Source organism: Microtus oregoni, unplaced genomic scaffold (genome assembly GCF_018167655.1).
Source record: "Microtus oregoni isolate MIOR12 unplaced genomic scaffold, Mior012 000018F_ref0000195, whole genome shotgun sequence".
In the NCBI taxonomy this organism is placed as follows: domain Eukaryota; kingdom Metazoa; phylum Chordata; class Mammalia; order Rodentia; family Cricetidae; genus Microtus; species Microtus oregoni.
The window spans coordinates 740,779-760,362 of record NW_024543077.1 but is presented as its reverse complement, the minus strand read 5'-3'; the positions used below and the strand labels follow the sequence as shown (position 1 = coordinate 760,362).

The window sequence follows — 19,584 nt, the reverse complement described above, 5'->3', positions numbered from 1 at the left end:
AAAAAATGGATGCAAGCAAAGCTTTCATGATAAGTCTACCTAAGAAAGACAAATATCACATTTGCTCCTGTTATTGGTTTCCGGATTTTATATAAATGCATAAAATCAGGTATGTATATGTGACTGGGAAGCAGAAGCAGAAACGTGCAAGGGAACACAAGGGAAAATGGGGGAGCAGAGGAGGAGAAGGTAGGGGAGTGTGTCGGGGAAATACACTCAAAAGTAAACTATAGATCGAGAGACAACAAAGCGTCTCAGAAAGACCTTCATTTCCTAGGAAAATCTACTTTACAAATCTGGTTTCTTTACATGCACACTTTCCTATTTTGTTTAACCATTAATTTTTTGATTAGCATACACAGAAATGGGTGTGACTGTGACATTTCATAGATCCATGTTATTATACTTTGTTCTTATTTACAGCCCTTCTCTTCCCTGCCATTCCCCAGCCCTGCTTTCCTCCTCCAAAGTCTTCCTTCTGATTTCAATGACATATATGCTCCATGAAAAAGTAAACAGAATGCTAAATTAAAATTCATCCCTTCTAGTTACAGTAGAATCATGGGGCTGGCTCAGCGGGAAATGGAAGTGATCAGAGCAGTGTGAATGTTTTTCAAGGATTACTATTGACAACTTCAGGCGCCAGCCATGGTCTTCAGTCCACAAACGCATCATTAAATTTCAAGCAAATCCTTAGAGAAAAGTGTTAGGCAGCAATAAGGGGGATACAGCTTACCTCCACTTGGAAAAGCTCTCCAGCACCCTCACAGTCGTTGGACGTGATGATGGGGGTGTGAATGTGCACGAAGCCATTGTCCTGTAAGAGAGGAAAACTTACTAGGTTTGCACATGAAGCAATTCCAAGAAGGCCTGCTGTGTTCTACTATTTCCTAGGCAAACCTTGAATTCCTGATCCTCCTGTCTCAGCCTCCATACATCATTGCACCTGGCCAGCTGAATGTTTTATTATGCATAGAAGCACAAAAAATGTTAAATATGGAACAGACTCATATGTATCTTGTCTAACTACTTCATTTAAAAAATAAGCAGACCCTGTCCCAGAGAGTTCATGAATTTCCAAGTTAGACAACTCATCAGCAGCTGAGCCGGGGATGGAACAGAAGCCCTTACTCTCTCTCTCTCTGCCTCTCTAACACTATTTCTTTGGCCCACGTCCCTAGTATACTGAGGAAGATCCAAGGAGCACACGTTCACCCTGGCTAGTGTGGGGTGATGCTGCCCACACTGCTCACGGAACGCTAAGTGAACAATACGAAGTTATCTTGAAATGAAACCTTGGCAGAAATGAGCCATCAAAAAGGAGAAAACAGAGGCGGATAAACAGGAACTAAAGAAGGAAATGGGAAGAGGGAGACGTCTCTGTCCGCCAGCAACCGCACGACGCGCTGCACATGACACAGGCATTGAGTGTACTTCCTTTGCCTGAAGAGTACTCTGAGCAGCAGCGAGCCCATCCATCACTGAGGCGCCAAAGGCAGTCCTTCTGATCAAAAGTCTGCGACTTTTCCATTAGTGAACCACAAAAGCTGCTGCCAGCAGGATTGAAATAACCCATCAGCTTCAAGATTATGCTTCTTTCATTTTGACTATGCATGTAGGCAAAAGGTTAGGTTCACAATAGATGTGGCAGGACAGGAGCGCAGGTAGCTGAAAGTGAATTTACAGCACACAGGCAGAAAGCTATATACTTAATGCAGAATCTCAGCCTTGAAATCAATACGATAAATTTATACATTTGCATCCCTGCTAGGTTCTGCCTATCACTGGTAGACTATAAAAACATCTTTAGGCATAATCAGAGGGCGACCTTCCAAGTATGACCCTCTCTGAATTCAAGCGTTCTGACCGCAAAAGAAATTATTTAATCGACAAAACCAGATAAAGCCGGGCGATGGTGGCGCACGCCTTTAATCCCAGCACTCGGGAGGCAGAGGTAGGCGGATCTCTGTGAGTTCGAGACCAGCCTGGTCTACAGAGCTAGTTCCAGGACAGGCTCCAAAGCCACAGAGAAACCCTGTCTCGAAAAACCAAAAAAAAAAAAAAAAACCAGATAAAGACTGGTTAAACAGTCAAACTACAAATTACGACTCCCAGAGAGTACTCCAATATGCACCTAACCTGAAAGCAGCAGGCCGAGAGGGGCTGCACACGGCACGTTACGAAGGACCAATGAGATTCAGTCAACACGGTTACTGCATAAAACTTACTTTGTATGAGCTAAGAATTCTGGACATGAATCATTTATTCCACACGAATGCAGGCAACGAAGCATGAGCACAGTAAACAAAGAAGGGAAGTGAAAAATCCAAAGGAAACGAGGGTGGAAAGAAGAAACATGACGACAGTTGCCAGCCCTGGGTCTGGTGCAGGACTGCCTGAAACAGCACTGCTGATGGGAGGGAAATAATAGACTTCAGAAACAAACTCAAAACATCAACTCTGCCAAGAGGCCATCGGCTTTTTAAATTTGAATGCTGCTATCAAAGCTTATCAAAGTCCACAACATCATCAAAGGCTGAAAGGAGAACACGTGAAGGAAGAACAAAAAAGGCAGAGTAAGAAAGTCTGGGGAAAAAAAATCAGGGTAGGAGAGGAAGACGCGGATGAGACTATGGCTGCCTCCCTGAGCTACCACTGAGGCCGTCCCATAGCAAAAGGACCCCTAGGAAGAGATGGAACAGCCGGAGAAAGGCCTAAAATGAGCAAACGTTTCGCTGGTTTCAGAAATCTCACCGACCACCCCCCGGATATTGACGCACATTTCAGAACCAGGTACGTTACAAGGTTCTCAGTGCCCCAAGCGTAGCCCTCACATACCAACCCCCACGGTAGAAGACTAACAGGACCACATTTTTCTTTACAAAAAACTAAAGTAGCTGCTATTATTTAATCCTCATCAACCAAGGCAGAAACGAGAGAGGAATTCCAATCACTGGCACGCCACCGGCAACAAGAGTGACAGGAAGAGGGAACAAGAAAGCCTGTGTTTCACTAACACCCTGTTTTACACTGCTAGCGGCTGCAGGCTGGGCCAGAGACTACCGTGTTCGGCTGCAGGCTCTGGAGGCACCGTCAGAGGGGGACACCCCTGAAACTTAGAGAGACAGTCTTGTCTGTTGTGGACTTGAGGGGGACAAGGAAATAACATATTCCATTCTAGATAAACCCAGAGAAACTTCAGCTGTGTGAGGAACTTGGCTCTTCTAAAGGGTTTATCCTTGAGGAGTCTGAGCTGAGGTTTAGAACACAACAAGAGTAATCTATGAGCAAATCAAGTTACGCTCACTGTGATTGTGTAAGTACGTAAAATCCATGCTTTTAATTTTCACGTTTAAAGCTAGAGTCTCATGTAACCCAGGCTTGTCTCAAATTTGCTAATGTAGTGGAAGATGACTTGAACTCCTGATTTTCCTGTCTCCAGCTCATGAATGGATTTCAGGCATACACTCCACCACGCCCTGCGTACTCTACCAATAGAGCTACAGCCCCATCCACTACCAAAAATATTTTTTATATTCAAACCAAAAGATAGCACTACGCTATCATAATACCCTAGCTTAAAATACTACCAAAATCCCATCTTTACCATATTAATAAATGTTTCATAGGTCTGGAATTTATGAAAATTGGAACATCTTTTAAGGAGCCTACAGTAATAAACCGAAGAAACAATAGCAAATACTAGGTAATATGTAACTGTTAATCGTAAGTGCAACAATAGACTTTTTGTTGATTCTTGAGACACAGTCTTACAATGTAGTCCTGACTGAAGTGGAAATCACTAACTCTAACTTATGACAATCCTCCTGCCTCCGACTCCGGAGGACTGGGATTAGTTATGAACCACCACACTCTGGTTCTAGTAACAATCCCAATTTTCACATACATAAGAAGACACCACAGAATGAAACATGGGAGATATATATATATATATATAATTATATTGGCTTTTTGAGACAGGGTTTCCCTATAGCTTTTGGAGCCTGTCCCGGAATTGGCACCTATAGACCAGGTTGTTCTCGAACTCACAGAAATCCACCTGCCTCTGCCTCCCGAGTGCTGGGATTAAAGGCGTGTGCTACCATTGCCCAGCTGGCATTATATTTTTAAATATGATTAAAAATTTAAAAGAGCAGCACTCGGGAGGCAGAGGCAGGCGGATCTCTGTGAGTTCAAGGCCAGCCTGGTCTACAAGAGCTAGTTCCAGGACAGGAATCAAAAGCTACGGAGAAACCCTATCTCGAAAAATCCAAAGGGAAAAAAAAAATTTAAAAGAGGCTGGAGAGATGGTTCAGCGTTAAGAGCATGCTGATTCTTCCAAAGGACCTGGGTTCGAGTCACAGCACCTATGGTGGTTCACAATTACCTATTAATTCCAGTTCCCAGGGATCTGAAGCCCTCTCTGGCTTACACCGGCCCTGGAATGCATGTGTGGCCCAGACATACCTCCATACAAAACACCCATACACATAAAGGATGTGTTTTAAAAAAACTAAAAAGTAAATTTGTCCTTTTTAAAAAGTATCTTTATTTTATAACCACTGCATTAATGCTAAAATTATTATCAAACACATAAATGTTTATAATTTTTACTTCATCTTGATTATTTTCTTATTTCAGGTTTTATACTTTGCTTTATATTTTAAATTGTTTTCATATTTGTAAAAGCTTGAAATAAATACATAAATGGAGGTAAAATTTACTTGTCAATGGATTGACAATACCGCCATCTAGTGGCGAAACGTATAAAACTATTTCAGAATAAAAGCAGGTTGAACCACACTGAACCTCATAGAAGAGAAAGTGGGAAGTACACTTGAACGCATTGGCACAGGAGACCACTTCCTAAATATAACCCCAGCAGCACAGACACTGAGAAAAACAATTAATAAATGGGACCTCCTGAAACTGAGAAGTTTCTGTAAAGCAAAGGACATGGTCAACAAGACAAAACATCAGCCTACAGAATGGGAAAAGATCTTCACTAACCCTGAAAATTAGGAAACAATCTACGTCAGGTCCCAGAAATACCACTTTTGGGTATATACCCAAAAGAAGTTCAATCATACCACAAGGACATGTGCTCAACTATGTTCATAGCAGTATTTTTTGTCATAGCTAGAAGAACCTGGAAACAACCTACATGCCCCTCAACAGAGGAATGGATAAAGAAAATGTGGTGTATTTACACAATGGAGTACTACTCAGCAGTAAAAAAAAATAATAATAACCTCTTAAAATCTGCAGGCAAATGGGTGGATTTAAGAAAAAAAACCATATTGAGTGAGGTAACCCAGACCCAGAAAGACAAATATAATATGTACACTCATAAGTGACTTTTAGACATAAAGCAAAGAAAAAACAGCCTACAATTCACAATCCCAGAAAACCTAGACAACAAAGAGGCCCCTAAGAGAGACATACATGGTTCTACATAAGAAGGAGAAAAAAAAACAAGTTCTCCTGAGTAAACTGGGAGCATGGGGGCCATGGGTGAGGGTAGAAGGGGCGGGGGAGGAAGGGAGTGGAGAGGAGAAAAATGTATAGCTCAATAAAATCAATTTTAAAAAAATGAAAAAAAACTTAAAAAGAGAAAAGAATTAAAGCAGATCCCTTTTCTCTGTTGAAAGTCAGGAAGGAAACAAAACCAAACCTTTTCTTTTTAGCCCTAAAGAGACTCTGTATCTGTGTGTCAAGTACTACTAAAAATTCTTCATATGAAAGAAATCTGTGGGATCACGGGTAAATGGACTCTTTCAAACTCTAATGGGGTAAAACTGCATACTATAATTTATTTTTCTTGTTTAATCAAAGCTATGTGCCTTCAATCTACAATGCTGTTGGGTGGTCTTTCAGAAAAGCAGACCTTTCCAAAAATCATACCGTCTCCCGGTGACGAGAACAGGCTGAAAGAAACCACCTGCATTCGGGCGCACCCAGGAGACCGGCGTTGCACTGCTTCTGTGCACTAACGCAGGCTCAAGTAGTGACGTGGGAAAACAGCATGGGCCGTATCTGCTGAATCACAGCTGCCCTTTGGTGCCCTCCCACTGACGACTAAATACGGAAGCAGAGATTAGATTTACCCTCTTATCTGAACAAGCACAAAACAAACAGTAAAAACTGGACAACCTTATGAAACCGTGAACCAAGGCCATGGGCGACCTGTGGGTTATGAGAAACAAGCACGGTGAGACAGTGAGGTCCTTCTGGACACAGCGCAGGAAGGAGGAAGGAAGGTGGGGCCCAGGAGTCTCCACAAGTCATGGCCGGAGTAGCAGACACGCAAGAAGAGAGAAGACTAGAGCCTAAAGCAGCAGGTTCAGGTACAGAACTGCCCAAGGCTGAGGACGGAATAATACAAAGAGGCTAGAGGAGACAGGGACCGGTGTTTGCATGCTGGCTTCATGCTCCCACTGGTGAGAGACTGAGAAATCTTACAAGTCATAAGGTACTAGGCAGACACTCAGGGAGGCTTTGCCTAGACCATTAGGAGTAGTGATCACTACCCTGAGCACTGTTCCAGACATGACAAGCAAAAACTGTTGAGGAACCATCTTTCTGTACACTGTGAAGATTATCACTCTGATTGGTGTAATAAAAAGTGGAATGGTAAATAGCTAAGTAGGAGTTTCAGTGCAGAGAGAACAAGGAGAAGACACAGTGACAACCTTAAACAATCTGGACTTCATCTGCAACACAAGGACTTGGGAGGCTGGGGCAAGAAGAGCTTGAGTTTGCGGCCGCCTGGGTTACATGTCACTTCAAGAGAAGCCTTGCCTGTTTAGTAAGACTTCGTGGCTCATTGGCTAAGAGCGCTGCCTGCTTTTCCAGAGGACCCAGGGTTTGATTCCCGGCACCCACATGTGGCTCACAGCGGTCTGCAACTCCAGTCCCAGGGTCATCTGACACCCTCTTCTGGCTTCCATAGGCACCAGGCATGCACACAGTATATTTACATACGTGCATGCAAAACACCCATACACAGAGAGATAAAAGTCTATCAACCTGCAATTCTATCTCCACAGAAAGTGACTTAAAAACTGAAAGTGACCTAAGAGATAATACAAACGCACTTTCAGGATCGTAGATGGATTGACTACATTCATGTGGTGACGCCTTCAGGGGTACAGTCATGTGAAACTCATCAGACCACACACTTTCAATCTGCAGTGTGCTATGCAAGCTACTCCTCTATAACGCTATTAAGTCACACACAAGAAAAGGACAAAAGGGAAAAGATAAAGTTAGACAGACATGTCTGTGACATCTAATTCCTTATAAAATAAAAAATGTTTACAACAAATAAGATCTTTCAGGAAAATGCTTCAGGCTGATAATGATTCAAATTGTACATTAAAACACACACATGTATGTGTGCATACTCGTGCACTCACACACGCGCACACAAACACACACACACACACACACACACACACACACACACGGAAGCAGAGCACCTTACCTTAAAGTAGGAATGAATAGCAGCCATGGCTTCACTGCGGACCCGCAGTATGGAACCCAGAGTGTTCGTCCTACACCGCAGGTGAGGGTACTGTCTCAGGTACTCCAGGGGATGCCGCTCCTTGTACTTTATAGGGAACGCCTGCCAAAAGTATGGGGGACGTTTAGAAGGGAAAAAAAGCTACCAAACAAACAACAAAAGTCATTTGTGAACCAGTTTCCAGAGTATTTCTTAAAACAGTAGTGTTCTGGGGGCAAAACTAAGATGTCTTCCCTCTTTATTAATAAAAACAAAAACAAGTTAAAAAAACAAAAACTATTAATTACATGTATTTTCATGTGCACACAAACACACACCTGTGCACGCACCCACATATGTATTTTTTGTGTGCACACAAACACCATTTGCACACATATGCATGCACACACACACACACGCAGGCACACACCACACACACACAGCACACACACATGCAGGCACACACACACACAGGCACGCACCACACACCACACACACACCCAGGCACACACTACACACACACGCGCACACACACACACACACACACACACACAGCACACACACATGCAGGCACACACACACAGGCACGCACCACACACCACACACACACCCAGGCACACACTACACACACACGCGCGCGCGCGCGCACACACACACACACACACACACACACACACACACAGCACACACACACACACACACACACACACACACACACACAGCACACCATTCAGAGGTAAGAGCTCAACTTGGAATTGGTTCTCTCCTTCCACCACGCAGGTTCCAGGAATAAAACTTGGGGTCATCAAGCTTGGAGATCAGCACCTTCATTCATTGAGCCAGACCTTTTTTATTTCTTAACAGAATGGATTGTAAGCCAATTCCTTCTACCAGGTAAACCAGAGTTAGGGGGATGCCAGCTTCACTACTTAGTAGCTAAATTACTTAAAGCCACAGAGACTCGCCTGTTATTTCTATCCATTTGTGGTCAGTTTCTTACAACTAGAGAGATTAGCATGTGACTATTCAAATAATCCACTTGGGTACATGAGTTCAAAACATTACAGACATAAACGGCTTTTCCTAACATCACACACACACAGTTGGTATTTAGCTCTCCCTGATGTCGTGAAGCCACAAGCACAATCAATTAGGGTTGCTTATTGAGTATCAACTATTGTTGGTATTGAACAGCATGAGGGAGACAGAACAACTTTCTTTCATTTAGCACAGAAGTTTTGGAAAACATTAGAGGAAAGTGTGGCTCTAACTGGAAACATCTCCGGCCTGGCCACACTCACGTTAGACATTGAGAAGACACACCTCTTTACAAACAGAACCTGAAATGGTAGCAGCAGAGTTGAAAAAGGACAGCACGGGTGGACTGCTTCTAGACTCCTCTCTTCTTTACATCCTGGGTAAATATTTCTTTTTATGTTGTACGGAAACAAGTACCGTATTTACTAAAGGCAAACTGTGGCCCCATTAGTAGAGATTCAGGATTCTCTCACGTCTGTAAACGTTAAGTAACACTCAGACGGGGCTAGGGATGTACCACTTACTCAAAGCAGGGTGTGGGGTATGATTCTCGGCAGCACTAGGGCAGGGGGTGGGGGATACCATCTATTTACATGCTGGAGGTCTTAGATTTGGGATCAGGAACGAGAGGAGTTTAAAATAAATAAATAACACTAAACAAAAGTATGAAAACAACAGAAGCCGAGGGACAATAATTTTGCTCATTAAGTATTTAAAATTATAGCAAAAACAAGATTTCAAATGCTAGAAGATAAACTTCAGATCTGACAGGTCCCACAGAAATGCACAGTTATATTAATACATGGCTCCCGGAAGTTGAAGGGATTGTTATAGTGCTACTTCACACTAGGCTCAGCGGTCTGTTCAGTGATCAGGGAAGTTACAAATGAAACTGTTCTAAGTACCATCTTCTCCATAGACGTAAACAGTCCCCCAGATTATCAGTAAACATACCTTGGCTTCACAACTTCCAATAACCTCAATTTTTTCTGCTTTCAGTTCCACGTTCTGCCTTTTGGATAGACTTTTGACCAGCTGCCCTTGGACTTGCACGGAACTCCCAAAAGTCAATTCTCTATAGTAACAAAAAACTACGATCAGAAAAGATACCACATATCACCTACATTTCAATCAAAATCTTACTGAAGTATAATGCCAAAAATGTTTATCTATAGTTAAGTTAAATCATCTGCAGATGCTCTCTTGTACCAGGACTCTAAAAATAAATTCCGGGTTAAAATGGGAACGAGTAGATGATGTGGGATTACCATTAATGAATAAAGAAACTTCTTTGGACCAATAGCAGGGCAGAACTTAGGTAGGCAGGGAAGACAGAACTGAATGTTGGGAGAAAGAAGGACGGAGTCAGCGAAATGCCATGGAGCCGCCAGAGATAGACGCTGAGAACTTTACGAACTTTACCCAGTAAGCCACAGCCACGTGGTGATGTACAGATGAATAGAAATGGGTTAAATTAATATATGAGTTAGCCAATAAGACCTCCAGAGAGGTTACAAAAGGGCATTAGTTTTAATATCTGATGAATGAGACCGCAAAAGTTCCTTCCATTTATTCAATAATTATTGGCTATTTTCTACCATCATGACAGAAGCTCAGGACAGAAACTGAATACATCGTTCCTGACCTCAAAGAGCTAAGAGTCAAAGGAGTCGAATAAGAATACAGTTAATTTCCAAACAATGGTATCCATGCTATGACAGATGGGCACAGGCTACCATGGGTGCAGAGAAGCACCTGTCACAGTCATGGGACACAGAGGTCAGCTGATGTTAAACCACAACTACAAAGGAGACGGTATCTCTTTGTATCTCTTTCAGCAGAGGGGCCAACATGTGCGCGGTCTGGAAGACAGCAGGTTAAGGGAGGTGCAGGTAGTTTTAAAATGACTGGAGGAAAAACACAGGCGGAAGATATCAGCACGGGAAGACATCAGAGCTCAAACGCTCTTGATTCCAAGTTTATTTGGATTTTTCCTCAGAGCAATCTTTCACAGATTTGCTCAGAAAGATCATTCAGGTGGCAAAGGAAACACTCGGCTAGGGAAGTGGAGAACACGAGAAAAGCAAAAAAAAAAACTGAAGAACTCTCTAAAGAACAAGGAAAAAAAATATATATATATATAAATCAAACTCGCCTGCTGTCAAAGCTTGAATCGGCAACAACCTGAAGGCTTTCCAGAGAGGATCCGTCATTGACATGCAGGAACAGAACTTCCTTCTGGGACCTCACGGAGCGGACCCATCCCTGCAAAGAAGGATTCTTCAACGTAAGCTTGAAAACCGAACACTTCTACATTTTCATTACACATTCAAAAACAATTAAATGAGAGAAGAACGATGTCCATCATCTTGCCTCGGCACGCCAAATGCGGAGCATGGCCTGCTTTGGACTGACCTGGATGTGCAGACAGTTTTCTACATGACTCTTATCACAGTGAGATATTATTTTATGGCCCCCCTTTGTTAACAGAGCTCCTCATCTTAAATGGATGCATTTCACTAAGATGATGGGCCTGAGTAGCATAAACAGGGTCCTTAATATTGGCTTCCCAAAGCCATTCCTCACGCCTCAATTACAAAAAAAAAAAAAAGAAAAAAAATTCTCAAGTTGGTGCCTTTCTCCTGCGAAATTCTCAGAGAGATCACTACACTAGAAATACCATATGGGATTTTGTTCTACTGACAAACTACCATACAAAAAAAAGTTACTTAAAAAAGTCTCATGAAGCTAAATATAATAGCATACACCTGTGATCCCAATACTTGGGAAGCTAAGGCAGGAGGATCCTGAGTTTGAGGCCAACTTCAACTATGTAGCTAGTCTGCGTGTCTGTCTGTCTGTCTGTCTGTCTCTCTCTCTCTCTCTCTCTATATATATATATATTTGAAAATGTCACAAAGAAACCTATTTCTTTTTGATTCTTATGGGCTTTTATTAGACTAAAAATTATGTGTGTGTCTGTATATGCCATCTGTACAGGGTTACCAGGAGAAGGTGTTAAATCTCCTAGAACTGGAGTTTCACGCAGTTATGAGCAGTCTGACGTGGGTACTGGGAATCAAACCCTTTTCCTCTGGAAGAGCAATACATACCCTTAAGCACTGAGCCATCTCTCCAGCCCCAGTAAATTAGTTCTTTGTACGTTAATCAATACATTTGAAAAAATTGAAACTATTATTATCAAAAACATCCTCTTAAGCATTTTCCAAATGTGATCTTTGCCACAGCAAAGACTGGGTATTATTTGCTCTGCAGCAGGAACAGAAACTAACGCCGAACAAGTAAAAATACATGATAAAAAGAGAGTCTCATTAGGAACACACAGCCACACATCAATTCCAAAGACAGTCTTACCTTAAAGGACAGGTACATGCTAGCACAAATGCTTACTAACTCAAGAGGCTTACTAACATAGTAACAGTTACACACCCAACTTGAGTTTAACCAGCTACTAGTTAACAGGGAACAATGTTTCCAAAGACGCTCAAAGATACACTTGACCTTTGATCTGCTTTCCCGGGAGCTGAACTCACAGGTGGGTTCTAATTTAGTCCTAATTTAGACTCTGCCAATGAACTCAGCTGCTCTGGGAGAAACTCTGGTTCTCCAGAAGGGTGACAAGCACTCATAACCGCTAAGCCGTCTCTCCGACATACGTTTTAAGTCAGAGAATATCCACTACCTACTGAACATGTATTATGTTAAAAACCCGTTTCCCTCTTTCATATACTGCCTCATCTCCTTATTATAAAAGTCCTGACGATTATCATACCTCTTTACAAACAAGCAAACGGTGGCTCCAGGATGTTAAATGACTTATTGAAAGTCAAGCCGCTGATGAACTATTCTCCAAGTTTGAATCTACACCTGCGTAACTAGGAAGTGCTTGATCTTTGGCCAAAGCTGCGCAGCATGAAGTGTAAACCACGTCGGCTTCACGGGCAAGGCAATTCCACCTCACTCATTCTCAGCCCACGGTCATTTCCGAAGCACCAGGCTCTAATTTTTACTTATTGGAGAGTAAACGGCAAACACGTTTAATGTGCTTCTGCCCTAAATTAACTCTTTGTATTATGCTAACCGATCCTTAAAATAGCTAAGTGCAGTGACTATTACCATTTGTGAAATGAGCAGACTTAGGGACAAAATGTCAAAGATAACCCAGGTCCCAACTATCAGGCAGCACACTTGGAACTCAAATACAGCTCTTATTTTGAAGTTCACATTCTTATCCTCAAGCTTTCCTGGAATGCTACAGCCTCCCCATCTTCTGCCTGGGAACACATCCTGCTGCTATTTCCCAGCCATCGGTTACTATACCTGGGGATACCATCCCCTAGGACACCCCGTATGCGGGTGACATCTTCTCGACCCCCACAGGGCTCAGGAACGCCCTCCCTGTTTCCTTACAGCTCTTTGTTTACACCGCTAGTAATCACTGCACTGCTGTAAACTAGGGCTAACAAAAACATGTGAGCTACACAATAAAAAAAAATAGAGCCAGAGAGATGACTCCAAGGTTAAGAACACTTCCTGCTTTTGTAGAGGACCCAAGTTTGGTTCATAGTATCATCCGAGGAAGCTTACAGTTGCTTGTAACTCCAGCTCCGGGGGTTCTGACACCTCTATGGCTCTCCACAGGTACTCCTACGTACATGGCATAAAAAAATGCATGTGTACATATGTATTTATGTACATATACATAAATACAAACTAAATCTTTGAAAAGATTTGTTCCTACATTAAAAGCAAAAATAGATATTGAACCGGGCGATGGTGGCGCATGCCTTTAATCCCAGCACTCAGGAGGCAGAGGCAGGTGGATCTCTGTGAATTCGAGGCCAGCCTGGTCTACAAGAGCTAGTGCCAGGACAGGCTCCAAAGCTACAGAGAAACTCTGTTTTGAAAACAAACAAACAAGCAAAAAAATAACAAAAATAGGTAATGAGTAACATGTTATTTAACCAATTATGCTCCAAATGCCATTTACATGTAATCAATATAAAAGTATATTCAGATTATTTTTATATTTCTTTACTCTTCAACGTTATTATGTATTTTACACATACAACACACCGCCACGCACTCGGACCCTATTTCAAGTGCTCCGTGGCGGGCAGTTTCCTCATTAGACGGCTAAGCACTGAAGGGAAAAAAAAGCCTGTTGCTTGGCCAGTAGGTTCAGTTCGTTTTTGAATCTTCTTTGGATCATTACACAAAAGACATCATTAATGCATGTCAAATGAATCGATGAATAAATACAGCAAATGGCTTTGATAACTTTGATTTGGATCACGGAACAAGTATAAAACCAAAATAAATGAAAGGAGAAACAGCTTGGTCACACTGGTCAACATCAAGAATATTAAGAGAGACCAATCGGTGTGTTTTAGCAAGTCAAGAACTGCTGAACCCCCAGGTTTATTCTGTCCCTTTGAGGAACTCAGCAAAGTTGCTGCAGATGCTATCAGGAGAAACAACAGCAGCTAACATTAACCCAGAGGCCTCTGGTCTAAATAGCCTGTACCCATTATCACGTTTAATTTTCAGAACTCTCCGAAATAGAGACCAGTATTATCTCCGTTTTCATAAGAGGAAACTGAGGCTGGGAGCACTGCAGTGGCATGCTCATAACTAACAAGGTAACAAGGCAACTGCAGCCCTGAGTTAGTCGGACTACAACATCCCACTTTTTCTCCGTGGAAGCCTTGGATTAAGAGCCACGGTCGCTAAAAGATGAAGCATGGGCTCCCATGTGTAAGGACCACACGAAGCTGTAACTCTGGACAGCTATGAGCGTAGCCCAAGACAAATGGTAAATTTTGAGACCTTTTTAAATGGGGGTGGAGTGGGGTGGTTTGTTTGTTTGTTTTTGTAACTGGGTGGCTCAATTATGAACTTGGTAGGTGACAACATCGCGTTGCAATGAAGATGGTTGACACACTTGGAACTAGTGTTTCCTACCAGCCAGGTGAACAGGAAAACGGGAAGACAGGATTCTGCTCTCAAACAACCAGGCCAAGACATCCCAGACTATAACAAGATAAAGGTAGAAAAGGGGGGCGTGTTCGCTTAAACTTTTCTGCCCGAAAGACAAGTTTACAGGCAACGCCTCGGTGTCAGACAAACTCTTTGTCGCACTCCTAATCGACAGAACGACTTGCAAACGGTCACAGGACGGTCGCCGAGAAGTCTGGCCACTGGCGATGCCTTCATTTCCCACTCTGCTCTGCCCACACTGGGTCCGAGAGGACCGTGCAGAGTGAAGCTAGAGGCCGGGCCCAGCAAGCTCCAGCAGCCGCCTTCCCACACACCCACCTGCACAGTGACGCGCTCCCCACTCGCGTCCTGCAACCCGAGGGCGTCCCGCACGCGCAGTCTCACAGACGCGCGGGGTCTGGGGCAAGAAACGGAGGAGCAGAGGCGCAGGGCGCCCAGGAGGTGCCGGGCCCCGAGCATGCCGTGGCCGGGACGGCCGGTCCACCGGAGCAGCCCTCTTCACCCGCGCAGGTCAGGCGCTCGCGTGGCTCTTCCTCCCCAGCCCTGGGCCGTCCCTGCAGGCCCTCTTCTCGGCGTCCTGCTCCCAAAAGCCCGGAAGGTGCAACGACCGTGGAGCACGGTGCTGACGGCGCACAGCAGCGCCGGGACTACCGGAGAGCGCAGCCAGAGTAAAAGCACGCTGCACTGGGCTACGTCACCCCAGGCGCGCCCTTACGTCATCACGCTAGGTGTGGTCTGAGGCTGAGCATGCGTGATTGTGTTCCGGAGCTGGCACGCCCACCGTGGGGCAAGAGCCGAGGTGGGCGGGTGCCTGCTGAAGTCATGGTTGTGTGGTATCAGATGTCATAACACACCCTTGCTGAGAAAGAAGAGACTCAAGCATTGCCTGTCAGAATCTTCAAGTCTTTCCCTTCTTTCGCTTGCTTTTGTTTGTCCTGAAAACCAGGACCTTTTCATATATTCGGCTGTATTTTAAGTCTACGCAAAAATTAAATTTTGCATAACTCGCCGGGCGGTGGTGGCGCACGCCTTTAATCCCAGCACTTGGGAGGCAGAGGCAGGCGGATCTCTGTGAGTTCGAGACCAGCCTGGTCTACAAGAGCTAGTTTCAGGACAGGCTCCAAAGCCACAGAGAAACTCTGTCTCGAAAAACCAAAACCAAACCAAACCAAACCAAAACAAAACAAAAAAAAATTGCATAACTCAGCAAAATGCATGATAATGCCTTTATCTAGTTAAACAGTAAGAGACCAAGGTAAAGGCGAATTACAGTTCCCACTGATGTTACGCCGGTTTTACCGATAACAGGAACGGGTCATCCAACCAGCTTAATACAAGTGTCAGATTTAAACCCAGAATGCTCTAAACTATCCGGCTATACGGTGTCTTGTGGGGAAAAGAAAACTGTAGTCCTGTCCATCGAGGAGCTCATGATCTAAAGATGATGATGATGGGGAAGAGAGAGAGAGAGAGAGAGAGAGAGAGAGAGAGATCATTACTGTGTAAACCAGCAAGCACACACATAATTATGTGTGTGGCAAGTGGATTGGCAAAGAGATAATTTGGCTGAGTTTTGAGGAAGGTTAGAATTTTGCCAAAAGAGAATGTCAGAAGCTGCTGGGAGGGCGAATGGCCTTGAAAGAATTGTAAAATTCTTCCCTAGACAGACTTGAAAATATCTCCAGTAAAAGTACTTTGGGGGCACTTCTAGAACCTCGAGAAAGGAAAAAAAAGAGAAATTTGTAGCCTTCCATATTATGGAAATGTATCTTTTATTTATAAATTTGCATTGGATATCCCAGCCGGCAAAATAAAAAAAGCAAAACCAGCAGCCAGTAGTTGTGGGCCATTTGTACACTGTGTGAAGGTATATTGCTGATTGGTTTAATAAGGAGCTGAATGGCTCATAGCTAGGCAGGAGGTGGCAGGCAGAGAGAGGAAGTAGGAGGAGATAATAAAGGTGCAGAGGAGACGCTGACAGACATGGAGAGAGTTGGACATACAGAACGAAAGAAAGGTGGAAAGCCACAGGGTAAGACGTAGATTAATAAAAGCTGGTTGATTTAAGTCATAAGAGCAAGTGGAACAAGACCAAGCTAAGGCTGAGCTATCATAATTAATAAAAAGTATCTGTGTCATCTTTGGGGGGAGCTCGCTGGTGGGACAGACAAAGACCCCTGACAACCAGCAGGCTCATTTCCTCTTCACATCAGTTTTCTGTCTCACCTTTCCTCTTCCTCTTCACTATGCTGGATTTTAAGAACTGTAGTCTGAGACTCAGGGAGACAGTCTTCCTCTACTTAAGCCAGAGGAATTAGAAATTCCCTTAGTTAGAAAATTCTGAGCAGAGGACCCTTGTTCAGTATCTCAAGGAAAAGGGAACCCAGTGGGTGAAATGGAAAACTAGCAGTGGTTAATCAAGCGTACAGCATAAGGTGATCCTTCCCTGCCTGCCCCCTGCTGACATCCAGCCTCTTCCTGTATCTTTTCCTGCATCAAATCATATCATCTTCTAGTCTGATTTGTCTTCAGTGTTTGGATTCATACTGCAACTTTAGATGCATCCCTTTCCAGGGAGTAGCAAAAATGACATTTCCAACACGAGTATCGTCCCATGTTAGCCATGATGATGGGTAGAGTGTGTCAGAATGGCTCTTCTAGGTCAAGAATACTTCTTGTATTAACTCCATCGTCATCATAGCCCTTGCCCACCCCGAGGTTAGAAGAAAGCTTGGAGGGCTTTTGTACCAGACACCAACTTACTTAGCCGTCCTGTTCCAGCCCGTGCTCTGACTCATTGTGTTACTCTAGTGATTGAACTCCCGTGAACTGTTTTCCTACAACATAAGAAGACGTGTTATCATAGCCTGTCTAATAGACCTTTTCTGATTCTAGAAGTTCCCGAAGTGGCCCATCGTGAGAAGCAGAAATGAAATGGCAGTGTTAATCTTTGAGACTTTGGGTCTGTTCAGTGAATGCTGCCAGCACTATTCTGGAGCTCTCGGAACTTTTTTTTTTTTTTACTTAATAAAATGTATGGGTGTTTTGCCTGTGTGTATATCTGTGTACCACATATGTACCTAGTGTCCCCAGAGACTGGAATAGGGTATTGTATCTCCTGGAGCTGAAGTTACAGACCGTCATGAGTTGCCATTTGGTGCTGGGAATCGAACCCAGGCCTCTAGAAGAGGGGCTAGTACTCTTCACCACCACGCCATCTCTCCAGCCCCTTTATGGGAAGGTTTTAATAAGGTTCTATATAACGCATTGTAGCTAACTTAAGGCAGGAACTTCTTAAAATTCCTTTTGTTCTAGGCTGGAGTTTACTCATGTATGTAATGTATTCTTCTTAAGGAGAATATTGCAAAGTAAGAAGGCTCATGTCTCATGAGCCTAGATATGACTTTCATTTAAAAAGTACTTCAGTAAATACACTAGACACATTTAAATAATTGTCCATGTGTTATAGCCAAAGCATACTCATGTTGAACCTCACAAGGCTGTGCAAATTGTTTTCTGAGCTGACAATCTGATTTCCGTGCCCTCCGGCATGCTCTGGAAGTTCCCAGAGTTTTACAGTTCCTCTAATTAGACGTTCTAATATTTATCATGAGGGGAAGAGTGTGTCGGTGTTTCCGAAGTTTGTGTTTTGCTTCTTTTTTTCCTCTTCATCAAAATTCTATTTCAATGTAACTCCCATTTTTTTTTCAGTAGCATGATGAACAAACCATGAGCCCGGCAATCAGAAGTCCTTGCTTAAGGCTTAGCTCTATGACCCATGATGGAACTTTCAGGAAGTCACTCGAACTCTCAATTTGGAGGGTTGGAGATGAAAGAAGGAGGGTGTTGGGGTGGGTACTCTCAGTGACTCACTAAGCTGTGCTTGGGTTGACTCTCTGCTTTGTTCATGGTGCCCGATCTGAGGCGAGTGTCCCCACAGAAAGCAGGACATTCTTATGGCCAGTTTGAAAGCATTAATTATAAACTCAGAGTCCCCAATAATGGGCTGCATAAGGAAAAGAAGTTACTGAGGCCTTGTGCGTGGTGCGATATAACCCAGATTTGAATTCCCCGCTTCCCTCTCCCCCTGTCTTCTGTTGTCTTGTGTGGGTCTGAATCTGTGCCTGCTAGAAGACTGTCGAACGTGTCTGTGTGCGTGCTCAGCCAAGGGCTTTGTTCCGTGTTTACTGTCGAACGTGTCTGTGTGCGTGCCCAGCAAAGGGCTTTGTTCCGTGTTTACTGAAAGGCACAAGGAAGTATCATATGGAGAAGGAATGAGGGCTGCGACGTTTTTAAATTCAGTTTTACAAGGGATTAAGTCACTGACTCCAACTGACCCTACTAACCCAGACAACAAACAATATTACAAACATCATTGTTTATCAAGCAGTGTATGTTGTGTCCAATATTTCTAGTGGATGCTCACTTTATAAGGCCAATTTCATCCCATTTGCTGTTTTCGGCAAATGATTATTACGACATAACTCATTGGTCAGGGCCATGGAAGAGCCCATAACTGAAGATTACAGCTGTGCATTAACTTGGGTTGTAAAGCTGATTACATAAGAAATATAAGGCAAATAAGGTTGGCTGTTATACTGTTCTCTTAAGGTCGTGTTAAGCAAACAGGCTGAACACACAGTGCGATAGCAATCGTAAGTGACCTTAAGGTTCATTATTAACCTTGGCTGTGAGGTTCAGCAAAATCTTACTATGTAAGGGATATAGTTATCCTGTGTAGCCCTGGGCTGCCCTGGAACTCACTCTGTAGAATAGACTGGCCTCCAACTCTGCTTCCCAAGTGCTGGGACTAAAGGTCTGCATCACCACACTGGAGGGATATTATCCTAAAGCATTGTCACATGTAATATTGCAGATAAGGAAACCCATAACTGGGATAGACAGACTGCTGCTAATTCTGATTTTGTCCAGTGAATCCTAGACACTTATTAATTAGCTGACTAACCAGCGAAACTTGCATTTCCTGAATTGGAGGTGGACGTGGAACATAATGTCTACTG

General features: G+C 43.5%; 1 protein-coding gene across 1 annotated transcript in view; it reads right to left on the bottom strand.

Annotated features, from left to right (window-relative positions):
• LOC121458963 (probable asparagine--tRNA ligase, mitochondrial) overlaps window positions 1–15,256 on the bottom strand; it is a 75,417-nt gene extending 60,161 nt beyond the window's left edge. The window contains exons 1-5 of the mRNA XM_041668407.1: window positions 14,882–15,256; window positions 10,698–10,807; window positions 9,497–9,617; window positions 7,487–7,627; window positions 737–817 (exon numbers count right to left, since the gene is read on the bottom strand). Of these exons, the coding sequence (XP_041524341.1) occupies window positions 737–817; window positions 7,487–7,627; window positions 9,497–9,617; window positions 10,698–10,807; window positions 14,882–15,022 (594 nt within the window). The 5' untranslated portion in view covers window positions 15,023–15,256. The remainder of the gene's footprint in view (window positions 1–736; window positions 818–7,486; window positions 7,628–9,496; window positions 9,618–10,697; window positions 10,808–14,881) is intronic.
• Window positions 15,257–19,584: the final 4,328 nt, after the last annotated feature.